This window comes from Crinia signifera, chromosome 5 (genome assembly GCF_055691185.1).
Source record: "Crinia signifera chromosome 5, ASM5569118v1, whole genome shotgun sequence".
Lineage (NCBI taxonomy): Eukaryota > Metazoa > Chordata > Amphibia > Anura > Myobatrachidae > Crinia > Crinia signifera.
In genome coordinates this window covers 137,445,914-137,470,370 of record NC_139221.1, presented here as the reverse complement: position 1 = coordinate 137,470,370, position 24,457 = coordinate 137,445,914, and the positions used below count along the sequence as shown (strand labels likewise).

At 39.7% G+C, this 24,457-nt stretch overlaps 1 protein-coding gene across 1 annotated transcript in view; it reads right to left on the bottom strand.

Moving 5' to 3' along the window:
* Nucleotides 1-24,457, bottom strand: part of LOC146080611 (cadherin-9-like) — a 266,660-nt gene that overhangs the window by 224,619 nt on the left and 17,584 nt on the right. Inside the window, exon 2 of the mRNA XM_083188082.1 lies at nt 15,065-15,344. Coding sequence (XP_083044208.1) covers nt 15,065-15,289 — 225 coding nt within the window. The 5' untranslated portion in view covers nt 15,290-15,344. The remainder of the gene's footprint in view (nt 1-15,064; nt 15,345-24,457) is intronic.

The window sequence follows — 24,457 nt, the reverse complement described above, 5'->3', positions numbered from 1 at the left end:
TTCTCATGATTTTTGTTCAGCGCCTACATTAATGCTGTTATAATCACCATGAATATCAAACTTGCACACATTGTCCTTATCTTTATACAGTCTAATAGAATACATGCTGGAATCTATTTACTTAACATTCTTATATTTTTTGTAAAAGCAGAAGTAGAGGTACTGTAGCTGCATATTAACCACTTACTGGCTGCTTACTGCTATATAACAGCACAGTTATGACTGGGTATGCTTAACTAAACGTTAAGGAAGCAGGTAGAATATGTCAACAAAAGTGTAGTCATTGATCTTTCCTGTCAATGACAAAAAATCCAGAGAATGTGCTTGTTTCTTTTCTTGACAAGAAGCCCTGTTATGTCATTGCTGTAACATCACAAAAACATACTGATACCTATAGGTTAATTGGTTGAGACAAAAGTGTGTTTATGCAGGAGGGCGGATGTTAACATTTACGCTGAGAGCCCCAATGGATTATGGACTGAGGTAAATGACTAAGTATTCTATTTAGGAAGATTTTCAAAAAATTTCTAATAACTTTACTACAGTATAACAATAAAGATAATAAATACAAGGCAAAATTTTCTGGTTCCGGGTGCATGGAGTGAATACCTCTTTTCTGTGGCTCTGTCCAGACCTGACTGAAAATTACCCTTCACAGGCTTAAAACCCCGCTACTGACCCATCTCCAATGGCAGAGGTGACCGGAGAGGAGAACAAGGGGAGCATCTTTAATAATCTGTCCTTCTAATTTATTCAGCGTGAGAGACAGACAGCCGCACCTGACTCAGAGCAGGCCTCCGCTCCCACACCATGCCAGCAACAGACTTCAACAGCAGCCCGGCGGGTCTGCCGTGTCCCCGGACCCTGCAATTGTCTCCTTCTTTCTAAAATCCTGCCTATCACCTGCCAGGGGGACCTCACCTGCTGACTCCGGAGGCACCAGCTGCTGTCCAGAGGCTCGCATCACCTGCCACACAACTAAACAACCACCCACTGAGGGTTCTCCCCAGCCTCTTTAGATCAGGCAGGAGGTGACCCGGAGACATTGGAGACATAAACCTTAGAGAGGTTGTTAGAAGTGATGGGCTCAACTGCAGAAGGGGCCCCCTCACACACATGGCTGCAATGTAACCTCGTGACAGAGGGAGCATATGGACAAACTACCGCAGCTTTACTGTCCCTTACTGCTCCACAACCCTCCAACAATAAACGGGATGATATTTTAAAGGGCGGGAAAAAATCTCTTCCCCTGCTTTAACTGGACTAATCGTAATCCTATAAGAATGTAGGGTGTTTTTTGGTGGGTGACCCCTAAAGTCGAAGCTGTTTAGTTGTGGGTATACAGGGACTATATAGAAGAGGCTCTATAATCTCATACTGGCTCAGAGAGAGGTCTGATACATTATCCCAAAAGCACCTACTCTAACCCATCGATACATGAGATGTGCAAACATGGACAAGTACGTTACAGCACAACGACCTCCGTGAACCCAACAGCAGACTGGGAAACAAGTAAAACGTGGTCCTACTCCTGTAATGATGATGGATCTGGTAACTACCTCGCCAGCTTTTATAAAATCAATTATAAGCATGCATGAAGAGGATCTTGAATCTTCCCAGCTGCAACGCAATGCCCCACTTACAAATTATGACATGGTGGATGCTATAACGGCAATGATGGCACCCCTGCTGGCTAAAGCAGTGAGTGATATATCATCCCAAATACAGTACATACGTGTTGATACTGCGGAAAATAGATTTGGCACAATAGCACATAACTTGTCAAATGCACAATGTGAGATCAAGCAGTTAGAGAAAGATAATTACTCTCTCACCCACAGGCTGGAGGAAATAGAAAATCACTCTAGGAGAAACAATATCAGAATAACAGGCCTCCCTGAAGCCATTAAAGGGCCTGTTTTAGAAATGTTTTTGGCTCAGACATTGCCTCAGCTACTTGGTATCCAAAATGAATGTAAAAACATGACTGTGGAGAGAGTGCATAGAATAGGTCCAACCCTGCGGCCTAATGATACCTGACCAAGGGTTACAATTTTCAAGACCCCAAGCTACACACATAAGATGAACATCTGGAGAGCCTCTAGGAAGATACCTGTTATTAATAAGATTGTATCAAGACTTCTTGGCCACAGTTACCAAAGCACGGAGGGCTTTTGCACACATCTGCGGCACCTTAATTGAGACAAAGTAGAAGTTTGCTTTAATATATCCAGCAAAACTGCGTATATTTTGAACTGACACACATTACGACTTCACTTCTCCAGCTGAAGCAATAAACTTCCTAAAGGAAGGCACTGCTCAACCTGATCAAGATATCACCAATGTTAAGTAATGTGTTGGAAAGATGGGTAGAAACAAATAACATTCCTGGTATACATTGTGTAAATTGTTAACTGTTTTTGTCTGAATAGTTAGTATGGTCTTGTAGTAAGAAGGAGAAAGGTTTACTTTTATGGAAAACCTTTAGTTAAGCCATAATATGTTAATAATATCAATCAGCCGGGACTGGGGAGAGCTAGGCTTCAGATAGAAATAGTTAATAAAGAGCACAATGATAATTGTGCTAACACCTTCATACCGAAAGTCAAGTAAAGTGGAAGTACGTTACTTCAATGTGCTGTGTGCATTTATGTTCTCAAAATTATATAGTTATAGTTTGTCGAATATGTGTTCCCCCCTCACTTTCTTTGTATCTTAAAGGTATTACACGTACCCTAAGGCGCAATATGTATATATTCTTTGTAATCAACCTAGAACATAATGGAACTTAAGATTGGTACTTTAAATGTTGGAGGATTTAATTCACCTATAAAAAGCAGAATTTTGGTAGTAGTAGTAGTACGTTTATTTATAAGGCGCCGCAAAGTGTCCGCAGCGCCGTACATAGCAAACAAAAAAACAAATTACAAGGTAACGTAAAGGGTGTGTTGAAAGATACAGTATAAATAGGGGTATAGCTGGTAGAACTAAAATCCGCATAAGTTCAGAAGTAGGTGTCAAAATTGTCAAGGAGACTGAAGATGAAGTAGAGGAAGGGAAGAACAGGACAGGAGCACAGGTGAGGTAATGAGGTAGGGTGAGTACGTGAGGAAGGAGGGCCCTGCTCATAAGAGTTAACATACTAAAAATAGGTGGGTGGACGAACGAAATACAATAGGATAAGTAGGAACGGAGGGGAACGGAGGCAGGATAGGAGGATCAAAAGAGGTTAGGAGGAGGGATAGGCTAGTCGAAAAAAGTGGGTTTTGAGGGAGCGCTTGAAGGAGGTAAGGGAATCAGATAGCCTGATGGGTGGCGGGAGGTTGTTCCAGTGCAGGGGGGCAGCGCGAGTGAAATCTTGGACACGGGAGTGGGAGGAGGTGATTAGGTGAGAGGTCAGTCGGCGGTCAGCGATGGAGCGAAGAGGACGGGAGGGAGTGGTATATTGCAATAAGTTAAAATTAGATGTTGTGTTTATCCAAGAAGCCCATCTTATTCGCCCAGAATACCCAAAATTACAAATGTTGGGTTGGAAATTGATTGACAATGATGCCTTTACTTCCAAAGCAAGAGGACTAACTATATTGATAAAACATTCAATCCCACATAAAGTAATCAAGACATTATCAGACCCTGAAGGCAGATTTACTATAACACATATATCTTTATACTATATATCTTTGTACTCATCTAAAAATGTACTATGCAATATTTATGCTCCCACAGTTTACAAGAGAAATTTCTTTTTAAAATTTACTTAAGGAGTTGACTCCTTATATGGATGGAGCTTTAAAAGTATGATTTTAATTTGGTCACAGATGTTAGATTGGATAGAGCATCCCAATGCCCCCATTCATCCATTTTGCCCAGCTTAGGGGTCCCACAATTTGCATCACAACTCAAATCAGTAGACATTTGGAGAGCTACCAATCCTACCTCCAAGGAGTATACATGTCTTTAGGCGGCACATCATACACTATCAAGAATTGACTATTTGCTAATCTCTGAGACTCTGTTCGCGAGAGTTTTAGACACAGAGATCAAACTTATTTTGGTCTCAGACCATGCATTAGCGTGGTTCAAGTTATCGATTACAGAAGAGACTACACATAGGAATGTATGGAGATTCCCTGGTCATCTTCTTTTCTCTACAGATTTTTTAAAATATGTAATAGATAGATGGGAGGAATACTGCTCGAACAAGCAGTCACATGCTTCCACAAGCCCGTCTCTTTTTGGCAGGCAGCTAAGGCAGTCCTTAGAGGAGATATGTAGCAAGACTGAACAAAATATATTCAGCCTCATGTCTGGAAAAGCTCTTTCATCTAACTAAAATGCACTTTAATGAACATCTAACATATAAAGGAAAGAAATATTTATACAATATGGATTATGGATATCACCATTTTGGTACTAAGACAGGCAAATTGTTAACAAACCTACTAAATGGTACAAGACCTTCAGCTGTAGTTCACCCACTAAAATTACCATACAGTATGGTTCTTTTACCACGTCTAACAAACAAATCACAGAAGTTATGAAGGAATTTTATTCCTCTCTTTATTCCACCACAGATACACTTCAACCAAGTATTGAGCATACACAACTTGATATAGAACAATTATACTCCGATATAAACTTTCCGAAAATTCCAGTAGATAAAACCCAACTACTTTTCGCCCAGATAACTTCAGAAGAGGTATCTAACACAATAAAATCCCTAAAACAAGGTAAAGTCCAAGGCCCAGATGGCTTCGTAAGTAGTTTTTACAAATGAATGCTTCCCCATATACCTGATCCTCTGACCAAAGCCTTTAATCACATACTGCAGGAAAACATACTCCCCACTCATTTTTAACGCTGCTTATATAAAGACACTACCTAAACTTTAAACAAGATTTGACAAAACCGGCATCTTATAGGCTGATTTCACTACTGAACTCGGACTATAAGATACTAACGAAAATTATAACAGAAAGACTAAAGCCCCTCAAGCCCTTACTCATACATTCTGACCAGACCGGTTTTATGGCAGGAAAACACTCGGTCATAAGCGTCAGGAAAGTGATATCAGCCATTCATAATTTACAGACCACCTCCGACGCATCCCTCCAAGGACTTATCCTTTCAATTGATGCAGAAAAGGCTTTTGACCTTGTTCTTTGGCCACATCTCTTTTCCAGTATGGAGTGGTTTGGTATATCCCCAGAATATATTACCTATATAAAACTACTCTACTTTAACCCAGAGTCCCAAATTACTTGCAATTGGCAAATATCCAACTATTTTTCACTACAGAAATGTACGAGACAGGGGTGTCCATTATCACTCTTACTTTTTGCAAACGAGGAGCAGAATCCCCAAAGAAATTGCTAACAATGTCTTATTTAGAGATACATATTTAAATTGGATACATCTGCATAAGAGACTTGGGGGTGATTTCGAGCAGTCTCCATATCTACCTATATGGGGCAACACAGGCTTTGATCATTTGTTAAATAACCCAGTCGCCAAAATATGGAGACAAAATGGATTGGCTCTTGAGAGCAGGGTCTTCGACCCGGGAGGGACGATTATTCCTTTTAACGTACTAAGCCATAATTACTCACTGCCACACACCCATTTTTACTTCTACCTTCAAGTCTGCCATTACATTCAAAGATTACATCTTAGCTCTCTCTTGGGCAAAGAAGCTCATATCATATTTACCCTGGTACAACTTAGGGCCACTAGAAAATATACCGTTAGCAAATTGTATCCCTTGCTACTGGAATCTAAATTGAACCTCATTACTTACTCAACACAACTCATGTCCAAGTGGGCAGAAGACTTTCCGTGTGAAATAATCCATTGAGAAATTACTGCAAATATACTAAATATTTACAGTCAGCATACCTTCAAGAGACATAGGACCTATATATCCCCTGCTCAATGAAAATAAATGGTTCTTGAGGAAAAAGAGCACTGTTATAAATGTTCCATGACAAATGCAACACTCTTCCACTGCTTCTGGAGCTGCCATAAGATCCAGAGGTTCTGGAATAAAATCATAGCCTACATTAATACAAAACTTGATGCATCTGTGACATTGTTACCGGAGTTTTGTTTGCTTTTGATAAATTGGACTTGGGTTTACATGAATCTAAGCACATTACCTTCATGGTCATAATATTCACAATGGCAAAGAAATTGATATTACGTCATTGGATAAAAAATCTGCTCCAACTCTACAAGAACTTAAAATAAAGCTCCTCCAACTAGTATATTTCGTTAAAAAATATCTGTTGCAGAATTAAACTGCAAAGTCGGACTCCTTTCATAATAAATGGGACATGTTTATCCATGCATTAGACAAATCTTCAAGACAATATATTATGGACTTTTTTGAGAAGCGTCTCGGACATAGAGTTAACCCTTTACTGACGCAGATTCTACATACTCCCCCTACCCATTTTCAACTATTGATCTTCAATTCAACTCCAATTAGCAGGAGAATGGGACTTTACACCTCCATTCATCTTATTCACCTTATATTTCTATATATATTAGAACCCTACGGAGTAAAAACAAATCAAGTACCATTCTGAATGCATTGCTGCCCCGAAACTAAAATCATAGCAAATCCTTCCCTTTCCCTTCCCCTTCCACCTTTCCCCAGTTTGTGAGTCTGCATGTAAATTAGATTATTTTAGTTGATAGATTTATGCTTTTACGTTTACAGAGAGTCAATGTATCAATGTAAATGCCTCCTTCAGGTACAATTCCAAATTTTCACTTTTGGAATACCAATTCACCTTTGTTAGTTATCTAAGCAATTGTTAAATGTAAACATGTACAAATTTTCTTGATGGAAAAATACATTGAAAACTCAATAAAAAGTTTATAAAAAAAATACACTGCAAAATGTATCCTCATGCAGTGCAAGAAAGGCCATTATCAAATCTCTCTCTTATCCTGTACCTCTATATTATTACATAATTATCACTGATGTTATTGCCTCTGTTCCACTGTGTACTTGGTGACAGTACAGTAGCTGCCACTGAATATTGGAAACATATGCCTTGACTAATATTATAGCATTATACCAAAAGTATTGCTCTAGACTTAAATAAACCATGCAAAATAAAATAAAAATATTTTATTGGAACCAAAACAAGAGGGAGGTCAGATTATTTTAAAATTCTTCAATAATTCTTAAATACAAGGTACAGATGGGGCCATACTCTTCGTTGCCACCAGCACGCCATCTGCTGGTATCTGGCGAATGGTGAGCTAGCGGATGTGGACATGTGAGCATCTCACATGCTCATGCGTCCATTGGCGAGAATGGGGCATGCGAGCATCTCCATTGTGCGTGCGCCCCATTTGGCGGATGGCGATCGTCACGCCAGGAGCCACTCAGATGACATTGGCTCCATCTGTATTCCTTCAACTAACTTTACTTATTTCTCATGTAGCTAAACAGATATGCCACTAACCACCAGTAGTTTAATTAATGGAGGATGAAAATGCTGCAACCTCTTAAACCCCATACACTAAAGGATATTTGAAAAGATATCACTCAGAAAGGGGCTTCTGAGTGATATCTTAAAAAATATTATCTAATGTGTACATGCAATATAATTAATGATGCATACTCCTGTGCATCATTAACAAAATCTCCTGTCTACTTAACATGAAGGTCAATTTTGGTTATAAAGCCACTGACCTGCATGTTCAGCGGGTCCTGGTGATGTCACAGAATGATATTGTTTACCGATATCGTTTTGTTCAGTGTGTACACTCAATTTTACCACCCATGGCTGATATCGTTAACTATATGGGCCGCAGCCAGGATTGTCTAGTTTATATGGGGCTTTATATACAGTAGTAAGTCATTTGAATAGGGCCAAACATAGGGGCTAATTAAGACGCATTCATATGGGTCAAAATTCGTCCCCATTTTTTATTGTGGGGCACCTGCGCATGGGCATATATGCACACTTGTCGTGGGGATCACATGGGCAGGGGAGGGAGGGGACAGACAGGGGGTGGTATCAGGGTAATGCCCAGTGTATTATGGAAATCCCCATGAAAACATGATGTCAGCATCCACCCAGTATTCGGCCATCTCTGGTGGCAATAAAAGTCAGTTTAGACTGACTTTTATATCTGAAGTGGAGAAAAATAATTTCATGGTCCCAACCACCCAACCATCGAATGATTTGTCTCCCCTTCGACCGCATGCAAGGGGATGTATTCTTGTACACATCCCCTCACATGCTAGCAAGGGGATGTTGGCGGCATGGTGGGGGAGGTTGCAGGCATTCGGCAGGGTGATGGGCGGCACGAGTATTTGCAGCTTAGCAAATAGGTTTGAATCAGGCTCTTAATTTCACTTATCCTTGTATAAAATGTGTATGTGTAATGAACCCTCAATACTCAGCATATTAGTACTCTATAAATAAAATATAATATTAATAGGATATACTGAATCTTATAGCATGCATTTTTAGAATAACTAAATGAAAACTATTTAAAAAATGTGTAGAAATAAAGTATAATATACAGCTTGTAAATGACTCATTCATTGCTAGAAAAAAGCACAAAAAAAAAGAGATAGATTTTCACCCCAAACATATTTCTACCAATTGCTTGCAGTGAGCTCTTCATCATGCCAATAATTAATTCAATATATGAAAGCAGAGCTATTATGGAACCATCACTCTGTCCCTCTGCCATTTGGCCAGATTACTGTAAAAATCTTGCTGATTATATAGCCAGCATTATTTATTCAACATCAATTTTAACTTAATTTTTCTGCTTTCAGATAACTATGATATCACACCACTAGACTTTGGCAAATGTACTATCATTTTCCTAATCCTCGCTATGTAAATAAAATATTTTGGCTAAATAACTTGAAATAATCTAAATATGTAATTATGTGTTGCTGGATCACTTTGTTACTGCTGTTATGAAGGTTGTACCCATGTGCCAATCATTTTTTTTTGTAGCTTAAATTAAGAACTATTTGTGCCATAAATAAAATCCAAGCTATGGCTGGTCCAAAGTTTACATGGATAGCCCTTGGTGGGTCTCACTGCCTAAAGGTCCACCTCTGGCAGTGAGAGGGATCAGCTTCCAAACTCTGCACTTGAATTATATACAGTACATTGCTACTCTATTTGAAACATTGTGGGAAGGACCACAAGTGAACATACTGTAGGTGCTTGTTTCACTTCTATGAAAACTACACAAAAATTCACCTGCCTACCAATCACAGTGGGCATTCATGACACACTGCACTCACAGTAGAGAGTACAGAAGGCCACCTCCATTGTATTGTAATTCTCATTGCTGCCTGCTAGACATAGCCAAAAGCTTACATGATTGGTCAGCATTGTTAGCACAGACTTAATTCCTCTCAACCCAAAGCCCATCCACATTTATGAGTTATCCCACTCACTCTTGGCAACCCCCCCTTGGGGGCTGAGATTACATACAGTACATGAGGAAATGAGGTGGACAAAGATTACAAATATATAATTTGAGACAGAGGAGGGATATGAGATTTTGAGGCAGAGGGGAAGTCATACAAGTATATAAGTTGAAAGAGACATACTGGTGAATGGGACAGAGATGGGAAGGAGAGGGAGGACACCATTCAGTACTTGGAAATTTAACAATCCCTCACATGAACCCCACACCTGACACCCATCCTTGGCCCTCTTAACTGTATCACCCTCATGACCCAAACAACAATCCACCAAACCTGATAGGGAGAGGGCAGAAAATAAAGAGAGATGGAGATAGATTGGTCATGGAGATAAGATAAACTGATGACACCAAGAGAAAGATGATGGCAGTAAACACTGGTAGCATCACAGTTGAGACACCAGGGGGATTGAGGCTGTAGAGAGCTAAGAGGGGATAATTCTACATAATGGCCGCAATAGCTATCTACAGTAGCTACTTGTAAATGACCAGTCAAAAATGCAGTAATATTAACTATCCGTTATTGCAAAGCCATATATTTTTGTATACTGATAAAAGGTGTACAGTATTTGATACTGTAGTAGCCTACAAATTGGGCTTTTCTTATGCAACATTGGGTGCTCATCTGCCCATTGCACAACATAAGAATGTGAACGGGTCATTCCGGTTGACACACAAAGCTGTGAATTTCACAGCTTTGTGAGTCATCTAAACGCAGCCTGCTGCACACATGAATGCCCGCCGCATGCACAGATTTTCCCCTTGCCCCACAACTTGCGTAAATCATTTGACAGCGCTTTCAAATCTAAGTCACTCTCTGGTGACTCAGATTAGTTGTGCCCTGGTATGGGAAGAGGGCAGGTATGTGACATAAGGTGACATCAGCTGCCCACCTTGACACCTGCATCACAGCCGAATTACCATGGGAACGCCCATGAATTGCTGGGCATTCCCATGGGAACAAACTGTGCATGCCACTCCACTCCCCCCGCCCACACTGCACCATGCGAATGGGCCAGTGACTTTGCAAGTCGCTGCGTCTATTTGCACAAATTCCCTGGACATGCACATAAGCAAATATGCGCATGTGCCGGCCATCACCATCGCTCACCATTGCAAATTTGCAATAGTGAGTATCAACCAGAATGACCTCCTGAGAGTATGAGTATGTGTCAATATAAATATTATCGTTTAAATCAAAATAATAATGCTATTAAATTGCAAATGAAATCAATATGACATTTTAATGGGTTCAAGATATCCATATATTTCAGTTATTATCAATATAATATCTATTAAAGGCCAGTTAAATCTATTAAAGGCCAAGAATAAAGGGGCTACATATGTATGTATGTATGTATGTATGTATGTATGTATGTATGTATATATATATATGAAAACTTCCTATCCAGAGGATAAGTGAGGCAGCACTCCTTGTCTAAGATGCAAAAAAAATCACATTTATTTAATTGATTAGAAGTTATATGCAGCACTGGGGTGCAACTGATGGCAATAACAGCATAAGGACATGGGTTCAGAGTCTAATAAAGTTACATAGTCACCAAGTGAATGATATGGCAGTCAATATATATATATATATATATATATATATATATATATATATATACAACGTCCACAAACAAGCTGCACTCGGAGACTATTTCAAGTGTTAAACAATCTTAGTGGTTTATTCAGACGACGTTTCGGGGTCTGCACCCCTTTCTCAAGCCACACACAAGTGAATGCATTACACACTGTGCACATTAAATACTTACAAATTTGCGGCAAAAAAACTGATCGGCTCCCCCCATGCCAGCGGGTCCCCTCCTGCTGCTCCCCTCCCTGTCAATCCAGGACGCTACCTCCATAACCCGGAAGCGCGTCATCCGGAAGTGACGGTTCTGGAGTACAGCAGTAGTTGCCGCCCGGCTTGGCGCAATGTCCTGTTGCCATAGGGACGTGGCTGCGGGGGAACACTATCAAAACAACACACATACATCTAATACGAAATCTGACACTAAAAATACAGTTAAAATACAATTAAAATACACTATTACATTACCGTAATCACTTCTATAATGGTGTTCTATGCGAACTGTGCTCTTTTAAGACCCCTCCGTATAAGGGGATTGTGAGACTGAGCTGGCAGACATCTATCAGCATGTGTGTCTGTTTGTGACTAGCTAGTGCACAATTTTTACATCATTACCCTTCACCCATGATGACTAGTGTGGATAAAGCATTTTCCTCTCCTTTACCCTGGTTTTAGTATTAACTGCCTTTTGTCTCATATGTCAATGTTTTTTGTTTTTTTACAAAAAAGAAAAGAACTCCCTTCTTACAGGGAAAGAGAACTATTTTAGCCATTTCAATATATTGATATGTTAACATCTTGTCCAAATTTGGATATTATGCATTACATATTCAGCTGACCCTTTGGTGTATGTTGGTATCTATATAGATGGATCATTACATGAGCTGGCCATATTAGTCTATCTGCAGTATTTTAAAGAAAACAACCCAACCACAGACTGTCATTCAGGCCTCTGATGGCCACTGTATCTAGTCTGTAGATCCATTTGTTTTCAAGTTGTATTACAGACTAGATACAGTAGCCCTCAGAGGCCTGAATGACAGTCTGTGGTTGGGTTGTTACATATTTGTTTATAATCATTAGTGGAATTTTCTTCTAACAATTTCGAATTATGTTTGGATATGATTGAGATTGAAAAATTACATGTTCTATTTCGTGATGAATTACCATAATTATACTTATCACTTCAGATTATAAAATATCCATTTATTTACTGCACTATTCAGAGGTATGGCACAGTACCAATATTTTGTTTTATTTATGCATCCTATTTTCAGTCACAGCATTAAACATTCAATCTGTTATATAATGATACTATCCTGTATTTAAGAACCTTTGCTGATATCAATAACTTTTAAAAGCAGTATGACACTGTTTATTGACTTGATTAAATGAGAAGTTATTTTTGATACAAAGAAGAAATTAAGGTGATCAAAGGGCACGTTTTGGATACCTATCTACATTAAAATATGCTTTGTGATTCAAGTATTTGAAGTGGTGCTTTCAAAGTGGTCTGATTTCATTTCATACTAATTCATTAAGCATTTTAAATACAAGTTTAAAATCTTTGTTGTCCAATGAACCAGAATTAATTTAGGTTGAATTCAAACCCTTCATCATAGAATGCATTGAAATATATTTATTGTATAAGAGATACAGTATTGTTAAAAGTGTATATAGTCAATACATAAATGTAGACAAAACAGGCCAACAGTATCATTTCATTTCTGGAGATTTCTAAACAGCATTATCTACCCCATCAGTTTCACAGGAACTTTGCATAACTATGTGTGCTAAGTTAAACTAGCTCCATCGACTTGAAATTTCTTGGTCTACAATTAACCAAACTTCCCTTTTAATCAACACATTATAAGATTGATTACAATATCCTGTTCTTTGACAAAACAATCTCTTTTGTGAACAGTAGATATAAGCAGTTTGGTTTTATTGAAAACCAAATATATTTAAACTTCGTGAGTCCCAGCTCAAGACATTTGGGGTTCTGAGTAAAACTAAATCCTAAAATTGGAATATTGTGTGGTTTGGATTGCTTGTAAGGCCCCCCTTATGATTTTAGAAGTCAGTTCACCCTGGAAATGAATGCACATGAAAGTAAATAGAAAACAATACTGATAACCACAGCGCAAAAAAACGAATTTTGCCCAGGATGACACAAATGGACCTTCATCAAAAAAGCCTCAGAATATACCAAAAAACAAACTGTGTCATGTCACCTACTGGCGAAGTCTTTAGAAACAACTTAAGGCCCCCATACATTTGGCAGACTTGTACTAAGGACTCCTTGGGAGAGATTGATAAGATTTGGCACTTAATTTATCACTTGTAAACCCGGGGAGCAGCGAGAGAGCAGGGTCCGGGGGGAGGGGGGCTGCAGGAAAGGGTCCGGGTTAATGGCAGGGGGCGGGTACCGGAAAGTCAGCAGCGGCAAGCGGCGGGAGCATAGAAAAAAATCCAATTCAAAAACTGGGCGGCTGCTGATTGGCTGAGCTCTCAGTCAATCAATGGCTGCCCAGTCTTTTGAATAGGATTTTTTATATTCTCCCACTCGCCGCAGGGTCCGGTGTAGTGGCGAGTGGCGGGAGACACTGCTGGGCTGCTGGTGGGGTGCACTGCTAGAAGGGCAGAGGCAGCATGCAGGGTGCAGGGGACACTGCAGGGGACAGTGACAGTAACGGAGAGCCGGGCAGGGGGAGGCGGGAGCTGTCAGTGCTGAGAAATACAATGAATGGGCAGCCTGTGGTTGGCTGAGAGCACTCTCAGCCAATTACTGACTGGCTAAGAGAGCGCTCCCCCTGCCCTGTTCTCCTTTACTGCCACCTCTGTCACTGTCCCCCGCAGCATACTAGCAGTGTCCCCCACCATCTGCCCCGCAGCATCCCCGCCACGCTGCTCTCTCCACCTTCCCGGAGCAAAGCTCCCTGCTCCGGCATTCCCTGCCCGGTTGCACATAATGTGCAGCCGGTCCGACCTCCCGACTCTGATCCGATGCGCACAGGCCCGTGTTTTGGTCAAGTCGGGTGTCTGGACATGCGATTTAGCCCGATTTCACTGCCTGATCCATCTGAATCGGGTGAAATAGGGACCAAATCATATAGTGTATGGGGGCTTTTAGAGTACACAATGATTAATTAGAGTCCAAGAGTCTTTGATACAATATTTGTATAATAAGTTCAAGAAATTCTCGAATCTAAAAACGCAAACAGAAAAGGACATAGCCCAATACTGCCCTAAATAAATGGCATGATTTTATTTCATATATTGCATTTACATATGGTGTTTTTAATGCTCATATCATACAAGCTTGTTTTTCTTATCCTTATTCTTAGGAATGCAAGTACCATTTTGGATATTTAAAGCACACAATTTATTTGACAAACTCACATGGTAAAAAGAAGTAAAAGCATATAACCCACATGGGCGACGGATTCCAGTAACACGGGGATAGATAGCATCCACCTACAGCAGCCTGTCAGGTCAGCTTACAGAGTGATCCCCATCCTCAGCGTTATCCCGGTCAGGTGCCACCACAAATGGACCCAGGATAACAAAGAGGATATGCGCATTAAAAACACACATGAATGTTATTGATGTTGTTAATAATGATGGTGGAAAACAACATGTCCAAATTACATGATTTTGTCTGTTTTTATCAATTGTGAAAAATCCTGTTCTAAACTAAAACACTTGAGGGTGGTTTGCCAAAGCCAAAACAAAGCAATGATCTAGAACTAAAGCCAGAACATGGATTTGCACACATCCCCTAGTGAACATGTCATTAAATCTCTTTTAAGATCAGGATACTACACCTTAAAAAATATGTTCATGCATACACTTTTCAGTAAGCCAGCTGTTATCTTTGCATAGCAAAACTGTAAAAAGTGCATTGGTACACAAGGAACATACCAACTGAGTATCCCTCTAAAATTTAGAACAAAATTCAAGGAATGATACTCCAAATATGTAAAAGCATACCTTTCCTACATACTGTGTTTCAGAACCTGTATACTCTTCAAGCAAAAAAAATTGGTTCCACATCCAGCCCCGCTTTGAACGATGCAATTCTGTCAGGCCATCTTCAGATAAACTGTGTTTTTCTTTGCGGACATAATCCAATGAATTTCTTATAAAAAGTGTTGCATGTGCCACAAGTATTATATTTGTACATATGATCAAATTCAAATTGTAATGAGCCTTCATTATTTGCTGATAAAAACAGCTTCAAATCTATGGTCCTTTCTTCCAGTATTGACTTCTGCCAAAAGAGTACAAAGAAAAGACAAACATTGTTTAATTCAACTTTTTTTTTGTTTTAAGTTCTAGAAATATCTAATTTTAATTGTATTTGATGCATCTCAGCAGTCAACATAAATAATGTATCTTTTAAAATGTAACAGATAAACCATAAAAACATCATAAACCCTTGCATTTTCCAGAATAAAATATATTGTAAAGAAACTATTTTTATTAAATGTTAAAACAATGCTTGACATTTTTTATAGGTGACATTAATGAGTATTGCGGCTGAAATAGAACATGTGCACTCTGATTACTGTCAGACTTGAAGGTTCGTATTCAGTTTTTATTTCATAGTTACTGTCATCTTTAGTGCTTTTTAAAAAAATATATACTTAAAAAAAAACAAAAACTGGAGAATATAAAATATATAATTTATGTATTTATATGTATTATGGTATTCTAGAACAACAGTTCCCACTGCCAGCACCTGTGGCCTGTGACAGCGAGCCGCGGGTTGGCCACCGCTGCTCTACACAGATACTTAAGATACTGATACTTAACTTATACATAAGATACTTAGGCAGAATATTACCCCTTAGTCCATTATTTATTTATTATTTATTAACAGTTTCTTATATAGCGCATACAAATTCCGCAGCGCTTTACAGAGCATAGTTATTAGCAAACACATAACAAATTACATTACAAGACAGTTTAGGACAAGTACATGGTTAATACGGATAGTTGCATCAGGGGACAGGACACTGAAGCAATCATCAGGGTGGCAGTGGTTTATATATTCTAAGAAAGGCACATGAGGAGAGAGGGCCCTGCCTGTGAGAGCTTACATTCTAAAGGGGAGGGTTAGACAGACAGGGGTGACACATGTATGTATTACATTTTTATTTTTCTTATGTGTCAGTGTGGTTTCATTTAACTATTCCCGGTACCCCTGGGCTGTGGGTACCGGGCTGATTACAGTGTAAAAAACAGAATAAACCATTGGGTTTTGCTGTGGAACTAAAAGTGGAGCGAAGTCCCTATTTGGCCGGTTTCCTGATTTTTTATTACCAGCCCCGGCTCTTTCAACCTGGTGCTGGTTACAGCCGTGGGGGTGACCCCACGCCGTTTTTTAAATTTTTATTATTTATTTCTATTTCTATTTTTTTTAACACTGAAGCCTTCACAGATCTGACTGATCCGTGCAGACTAAAGCCAAATACGACAGGAAAATTATGTTTTTTTCCTGGCGTATTTGACCGGCAATTAGCGCCATTTTACACTAATTAGTGGCCATATTTTCAATACCGCCGCATAGTAAATTAGGAATCACCATTCTTATGAATGGTGATTTATATTCATATTTTCCGATGGTGTATACATTCGTATTTGTAAATGCAATTACGAAAGTGCCATAAACATGAATACGATTTTTTGTATTTTTGGCATAGTAAAAATTGTATTTTACTATGGAAATACGATTTTGTTTAACAAATTCATCTTAGTAAATTTCCCCCTAAGTGTTCTGAGAAGAAAAATTCACAAATCTCAGAGCAAGGAGGTAAAGGAGGTAAATTAAGCTTTCATTAAATATATGACCTGGGAAACTCTGAAGGGACCAATTTGAAATGTAAGATAATTAGAGATGAAAGTTACATGTTAATTATGACAAGCTCTCCTTTGTTTGTACGGGTAGAACTTTTAATGTGGCAATGTTTTGACAAGAGAAACTTTTGCTTGCTGCAAGAATAAGATGATTCTTGAAGTAAAGATTTGAGTACTGGAACTGAAAAATAAAATAGTATTGAATAGAAGGAGGGATGCTTGGGTTATGCTGTCTAGGAGTCCATGGCAAAAGATACTGATAAAAAGGCAAAGGGGGACATTTACTGACCTCTATTCATAAAAAATAGGTGTATTCGTATTCAGAAATACACCTATTTTTTACAAATTCATATTTTCAGTATTTACTGGGGGATGATTTAAATGCTTGAATTTTAATCACAGTAAAGCTATCACATACAAATAAAACTATTCCAGTATGATTTAGCAAGTGTGATACTGGAAAAAATGCAAATATTAATTTGTGAGTAAAACATCTGCAAACATGAAAGCTTTTTATGTGTCATCACAACTGAGGAACATTTCACTGTGCACTTTTTATAAATGTACTGTAATGTTACTTAGAGATGGTTAAAAAAATACACACATTTTGTTCTATTCTAATCATAAAACACATGATTTATTAATGAATTATCAACTTTACTTATCTCAATTCTTTTTTTTTTGTTCATGATATTGATTTCCATACTTAAATACATGTGAGACTTTTTATGGCATAAATGCTAAGAACAATGTACATTAGAAGTACCGAGCAAGTAATAACTGATATATATGCATTAAGCTAATGGTAAGAACATATTAATGGAGCCTAACCATTATACATTCCATTTAAAAAATAACTATGAATGCATAATACAGAAGGTAGAACAGAGGATTTCAATGACCAAACCTTTTATTGGAAGCAATATATGAATGTACTTCTATGCCAGTTTGAAAATGTTGTCACCAGAAATCCTTCTTGTATTAATATATAAAAATAAATTGGCTATCGCAGAAGCTGATGCAACCCATTACAGTGCTAGATTAATATATTGGACCATTAAATTCTATAAAGTAGCATCATATTGCTGACAAAACTGCATGGTCATTTACTATGCTTCATAATTCACATTGACTGTTGATTTTGCTTATACTGTATGCTATACTAAAAAAATCTCATAAATTTAAGAAGAATATCAGTAAGTTAATGGGATAACATAGAATGAAATATTGATTATTTAAAAAAAAAATCATTTTATAAAAAAGTAATCTTGTTGAGGATTTAGAGCTCTGCAATATTTTTCCTTAAAAATCCCTAACAGTGCATGTTTTATAAGAATAATGTGTGTGGGGGGGAGAATTTACTAAGCTAAATTCGTAAAAAATAGGTGTATTTGTATACAAATACACCTATTTTTTACGAATTTCTATTCTTAGTAAATTTTCTCCAGTATGTTTGTTTGTTTACTACAGAAAATGTATTGTATATAGGTTCCATCCAGGGAAATATTTTTAATTCCATTTTCGGTACACTTCTCCATTCCCATGTATTCCCAACAGGGAGAAAATCAAGAACAATCTCAGTGACATCCTAACCTACTACAGGTTGAGTATCCTGTATCCAAAATGCTCGGGACCAGGAGAATTTTGGATAACGGATTATTCCGTATTTCGGAATATTTTAATATTTCAATTATGTATTTTGAAGTATCTTGCATGTATGCTGTATAAACACATAAAATACACACAAATATATTTTATTACCACATAAAATACACGCAAATATATTTTATTTGTTCAAAAAACAAGGTTTCAAAACATGAAACAAAATTTGTGTACTATCTCAGATATTGAATTTGAATGCCAAGCAATCATTTTCTTGCACATATATAGTGCCAGTTACACATCATGTCACCAGTAGTGCTGTTACATATGTCCCCAGTGAGTTTTTAGCAAAAAAAAATATTTTTTTTTTTCACTTTCTGGAATGTATGGTTTTCGGAATAATTCGGATAACGGATACTCGGATACGGGATACTCAACCTGTAATGCCCTTCATTACTCCTACTGCTTATTCTATCTCTTACATGATCTCCAGCCAAATAGTCATACAGATATTTATCATTAGAATAGTGACACTTTCTCATACATTTTTAAATGTCTTTTTACATGTCCGTTGACTTTATGATTTAACGAGCTAAACCTGGGTACACTCTAAACTAATCTTGTCCCAATATGTAGTTTCCAGCCAAATTGGAATAACATATTTGGCAGATCAGACAAGGACTTCCCTGAGCTACCCTGCCGGGAGGGATCACTTAGTATGATTTAACACTAGATATGTTTTTTTTACATGCAATAAATTGCATATGATTTATTGCATGTAACTCCCGAAGAGCTGCATGCAGGGGGCCAGAGAATTAAAAAAAAAAACTTTCAAAACCCATGCACCCCCGGCACAAATATGCTGACTGTATCAGATACTATACTTTCCGGGTGCTAAAATAGTACTCGCGATGTGCTACTGATGGCTGCACATATGACTTATCTTATGTGCACGCCATTCAACCTCCGACTTGGATATCATACACATACGATTTAGGACAATTTGATTGACTGATCTGTCGGAATCAGGTGAAATTGGGCACAAATTGCATAGTATATGGGGGCCATTAGTGTGTAAATTATTTGGTCAATCTGCGTTCTCACAATTGGATATGATATCTTCCAGTTGGCCATGCTGTATGGCCATTTAGATGATATTGCATGAGGTGCCATGCAGTATAATGAAGGATGGAATGAGGATCTGTTCCTCATTATATTGTTCTGATGTGTAGCATGGATATAATATGCTGGCATATTGATCAGGTGCTCATTGTTTTGGTTTGTACTTGGCATAAGACTTGATACAACTACCAACTCTAGATATTAAAAAGTCACATTACATATTGCACATTATTGTGCATATGGAGAGGGATTGAATATGGAGAGGGATTTACACTTATCCTTAACACTTTATGCTCCTCACGAAATCTTGCCTGGTCTTACTGTAGGTCTCTTGTTGTAGCCATGTGCCAATGACATGCAAGGTACAGTAAGTGTAAGTGTAGGAGTCCTCTGCCTCAGAGTCCAGCAATTTATTGCTTGAAAGTACAGCAGCAGCTCTATATTAGTTCAGTTCAGAACAATTACAGCAGAGGAAGATAGTCTTAATTATTTTTTTTACTGGCTTGAGAAATTGGTGTACATTGCTATATATACAAATGGTTCATATTGCTCCTTGTGAAAGACAAATATAAAAAAACAAGAAGATGATGCAATGACTCACAATATCACAGGATGGTGCAAGCAGCTTAGACTACCTTCAACAATCACATAATATATGTTGTATATAGATATAAAATGACTGCACCGAATATTCTCAAATGGGATAATCCCCTACAATGTTGGTAGAAGTGTTTTTTTTTTTTTTCTACATAACATGTTATACTGTAGTCACCTATTTTGACAAAGCCACTATTGATTTGGCTTTGTCAGACTGGACAATTCCATATTGCACAATTACATGATTATTTTTATTATGGGCTGTGTTTTGGGTGTCATTGTTATTGTAATTTGTTGTACAGACAAAATTTTGACATAAACAGAAATTAAAAACCAAAACACCAAGGGCAGTTTTGGCAAAAACAAACATGGGGGTCCATGCACATATGTTATAAAAACCTTAGCATTCTGTCACTACTGCACCATATTACTCTCATCATTTACTTCAGATCTATTTTATGGATGTGCTCTAGGTTTGTATATCTGGTAACAAGGCAAGCTTCCTGAACAAGATAGACAAGGCCAAAGGAAGAAAGCTGCAAACCAGCCTCTAACCCCTTCTGAAGAAAATATAAGTGGAAAGATTTGTGATTAAACCTCTGCTGAACAGACCAAGAATAGTAAGCCCTTCAGATTCGATATACGCACTAGCGGAAGATGGCTTGCTGCCTGGTGCATGGTACAGATGACTTTAGAATTAAACCCCCTGGCTCTCAACAGGACGGTCTCAACAGCCACCCTGTCAATTCCAGATGTGGAAGGTCTGGATGAAGACAAGGGCACTAGGATAAGCATATTTGAGACTCTACAGACAGGGCCTGAAGATCCAAGTACCAGACCCTTCTGAGCCAGTCCAGAGCCACAAGCTTGTGGATCACAAGAGGAAGCAGAGAAATCGTAGGTAATGCACTACGCAAGCTCACAGATCCTGAGTCTGGGGCCCATACAGTGGAACTTTGAAATTGTGGTGACACCATCAAGTATACCTCAGCCCTGCCCCAATGACTGGCCAGCATGTGGAATACCACTGGTTGAAGGGCCCACTCAACTGCATGAAGGGTCTGATGGCTAAAGAAATCTGCATCCCAATTGAGGACCCCTGGAATGAATATTGGTGGTAGAGAAGGAATACTCTTCTCTACCCATCGGAATATGTGGAAGTTCTCCACCATAGCTGCCCAACTGTGAGTGCTACCTGGTGATTGACGTAAGCAACTGTTATCACACTGGCAGAATGGACTTTCCTGGACCATGAAGTCAGTGTTCTGACAAACAGACAGACCACTCTCAACTCCAATAGGACTTTCCGGAGGACTGCAAAGGCCCTGAAAGGACTGCTGACAAGTGACAGCTCCCCACAACCAAAGCCTGGGATCTGTGCTGAGGACGGTCCATTCTTGAATCCAGAATGGCACCCCTGCATTGAGGTTCCAATCCAAAAGCCACCAAGACAGAGACAGACGTACAACCAGGGACTGAAGTCTAGCATTAGATCCCAACCATTTGCTCATAAAGTCCTTCTGCAAAGGACAGAAATTGAATTGGGCATACTCCACCATGTTGAAGGTCAACACCATCGAATCCCAGACCATGCAAGTATGCACAGATACCCAACTGTGAGAATCTAATCTCAGATGTGGGTTTGCAGGGTTCTGCGGCACTCCTCAGGAAGAAATACCGCTGCTGGATTGTGTCCAGTTGAGCTCCCAGGACTTGGGCCAGTTAATAATCCAGCTGTGAGCCTGTAAAAACTGCACCACTGTGGACAGGTGTTCCTGAAGGACCTCCATTGAATGAGCCATGATCAACAAATCATCCAGGTATGACAGGATATGGATACCCTGTCTCTAAAGCCTGCTCCCCATAACTGCCTTGACCTTTATGAACACTCGGCATGCAGTGGAGAGTCCAAAAGGTAGTGCTCAAACGGAAGTTCAGAATGGGGTAGTAAGATCTGTTGGGTTTCCAGAAAAGGAACATGCTGGCATTGAAGCCCATTCCACACTGAGACATGGGTACCATGATGCTATGATGCCTGACTGCAACATTTTCTGAATTTCCCGTTCCAAGGCCTTTGCTTTTTCTAAGTCCTTTGGTAAACCGGTGGAAACGTATGAGCTGGGTGGTCAACGCCAAAACATTAGCGCATAGCCTCTTCAAACCATGTCCATCACCTAGGTCTCTGATGTCGATTCTCACCATATGGTGGAAAAACCACAATAGCTTCTCCCCTACACTGGGTTCCCCCAGGTGGAGACTCTGCCTGTCATGCGAAAAACTTGTCAGCGGGCTTAGGGACTGGGCAACTAGTTGCCCAGGGCTGCTTGCCCTTTGGCTTGGAAGGTCTGTGGGAGTAAGGCTGAGACCTTGAGAAGGGTTGGCCTCTACTGCTACTCTGATCTGAGAGGACTGAAAGGTAGTAGAAAGAGGGTGTTGAGTGGAATGAAAAGGCAGAAAAACTGCCTTAGATGCTGCTAATGTGGCAAAAATTTCTGACCCCAAAAGCACCTAACCTTCATAGGGAAGTGCTTTAAAAGCTTTCTTAGAGTCAGAGTCAGCCTTTAAAAGTGAAGCCAAAACCCAAGAGGCCAAAGTGGCCGCATCCATGGCCACCTCTCCCAAATACAACAATGCCTGTTGCATATTTGAAACAATAGCCAGCATGTCCTCCCTGGAAATACGAGCTGATAGCCCCATGGAAAGAGCCTCCATCAATTCCACCAAAGCTTTAGCCACCCATGTAGATGACAGGGTCGACCTGGCATTTGCACCTGCTTTGTTGTAAATGAGCTTGAGGAAATTTTCCAGTTTTTACGGTAGGCGAATCTCTAAGGGATGCCATATGCGGAATAGGGAGAGCAGAAATCCTCACCAATCTAGTGACATGAGCGCCTACTAGGGGAGCAGTTTCCCATTTAATCCAATCCGCCACTGGAAGGGGATAACGCAGGAGCTTAGGCACAGAGGCAGAACTCTGGGAGGCAATGAAGTCATCTGCCACCGGGCTCCTGCTCACAAGGGGGCACCTCGTCTCCCCTTTGAATCAGTCAGCTGAAAGCAGTTGATATTGCTAATATGGCTGACTCCCCCTTCTAACATCATTTTTGCAAGGGTCACGCCCTGTGTTAGATCCCATGACCTTACTTGAGACAGACACCTTACTGAATGAGTTATTTGGGGTGGGGGCACCATTACCTACCTTACCTCCGGGCAACTGGGAAGAACCTACGTCACTGCTTAGGCACATTAGACACTTAGGCGTCTGCTTAGGCAGATTAGAACTGCCAGACACAGCGGCCCTCTTTTTACATTTAAAATGGGCCCTTAGAGAGAACCTCTCTAACCACCTAACCAGAGCCTCAACATTAACATATGAAGGGCATCTTCAGGGGAAGAGGATACTTTCACCTCAGAACTCAGAAGAAACTTACCCAATGTCCTCAAACCCCCCCCCCGTTCATAGCCCATGCTTCACAGATTTACCCTGTAAGGTGTGCTGTAAGGGCAATTTATCATTAGATCTCCAGCAGTTAGGTCAGCATGCATTGGGTCAACACCATTAGGTTGACATGTAGAAATGTCGACATAGGGCTAAGGTGTGCAGTAAGAGCGATGGATCTCCAGAAGTTGGTCAACATGGGCAAGGTCGACAGGCAAAAGGTTGACATGGGGGTTTTCACAGTTTTATTACCTGAATGTTGACACGGTCATCATGGACACTGAAGCGTATCACAGCTGTACTCGCCACTACACTCGGCACACTATTTTATTCTCCCACCACGCCCTAGTGGATGGTAGGGGATGAAATACCTCCTGTCAGCACAAGTCGGCTCAGAAAAACCGACCTATTGACTGTCAATTTTGCCCATGTCGACCTAATGCTTGTCTCAACCTAATGACATTTCGACGTACACCCATGTTGACCTAGACCCATGTCAACCTTTCTGCATGTCGACCTAATGGTGTCAATACAATGCTTGTCGACCTAATGACCATATACCGCTGTAAACTCAACTCAGAGGCAGACCGATAACTTGCCCACTGTGGTTCCATTATGGGGGGAAAACCTGTCTTTGCCGTGAATGGTACCACAGACAGGGTTCCCATCACCCCGCTGCCCAGAAACTGAGACGCATGCGCTTCTCAGTCAGATGGAGCGCCTCGCAGCTGGCGGTTCGCCAACAGAGACAATCTGGTGATTCG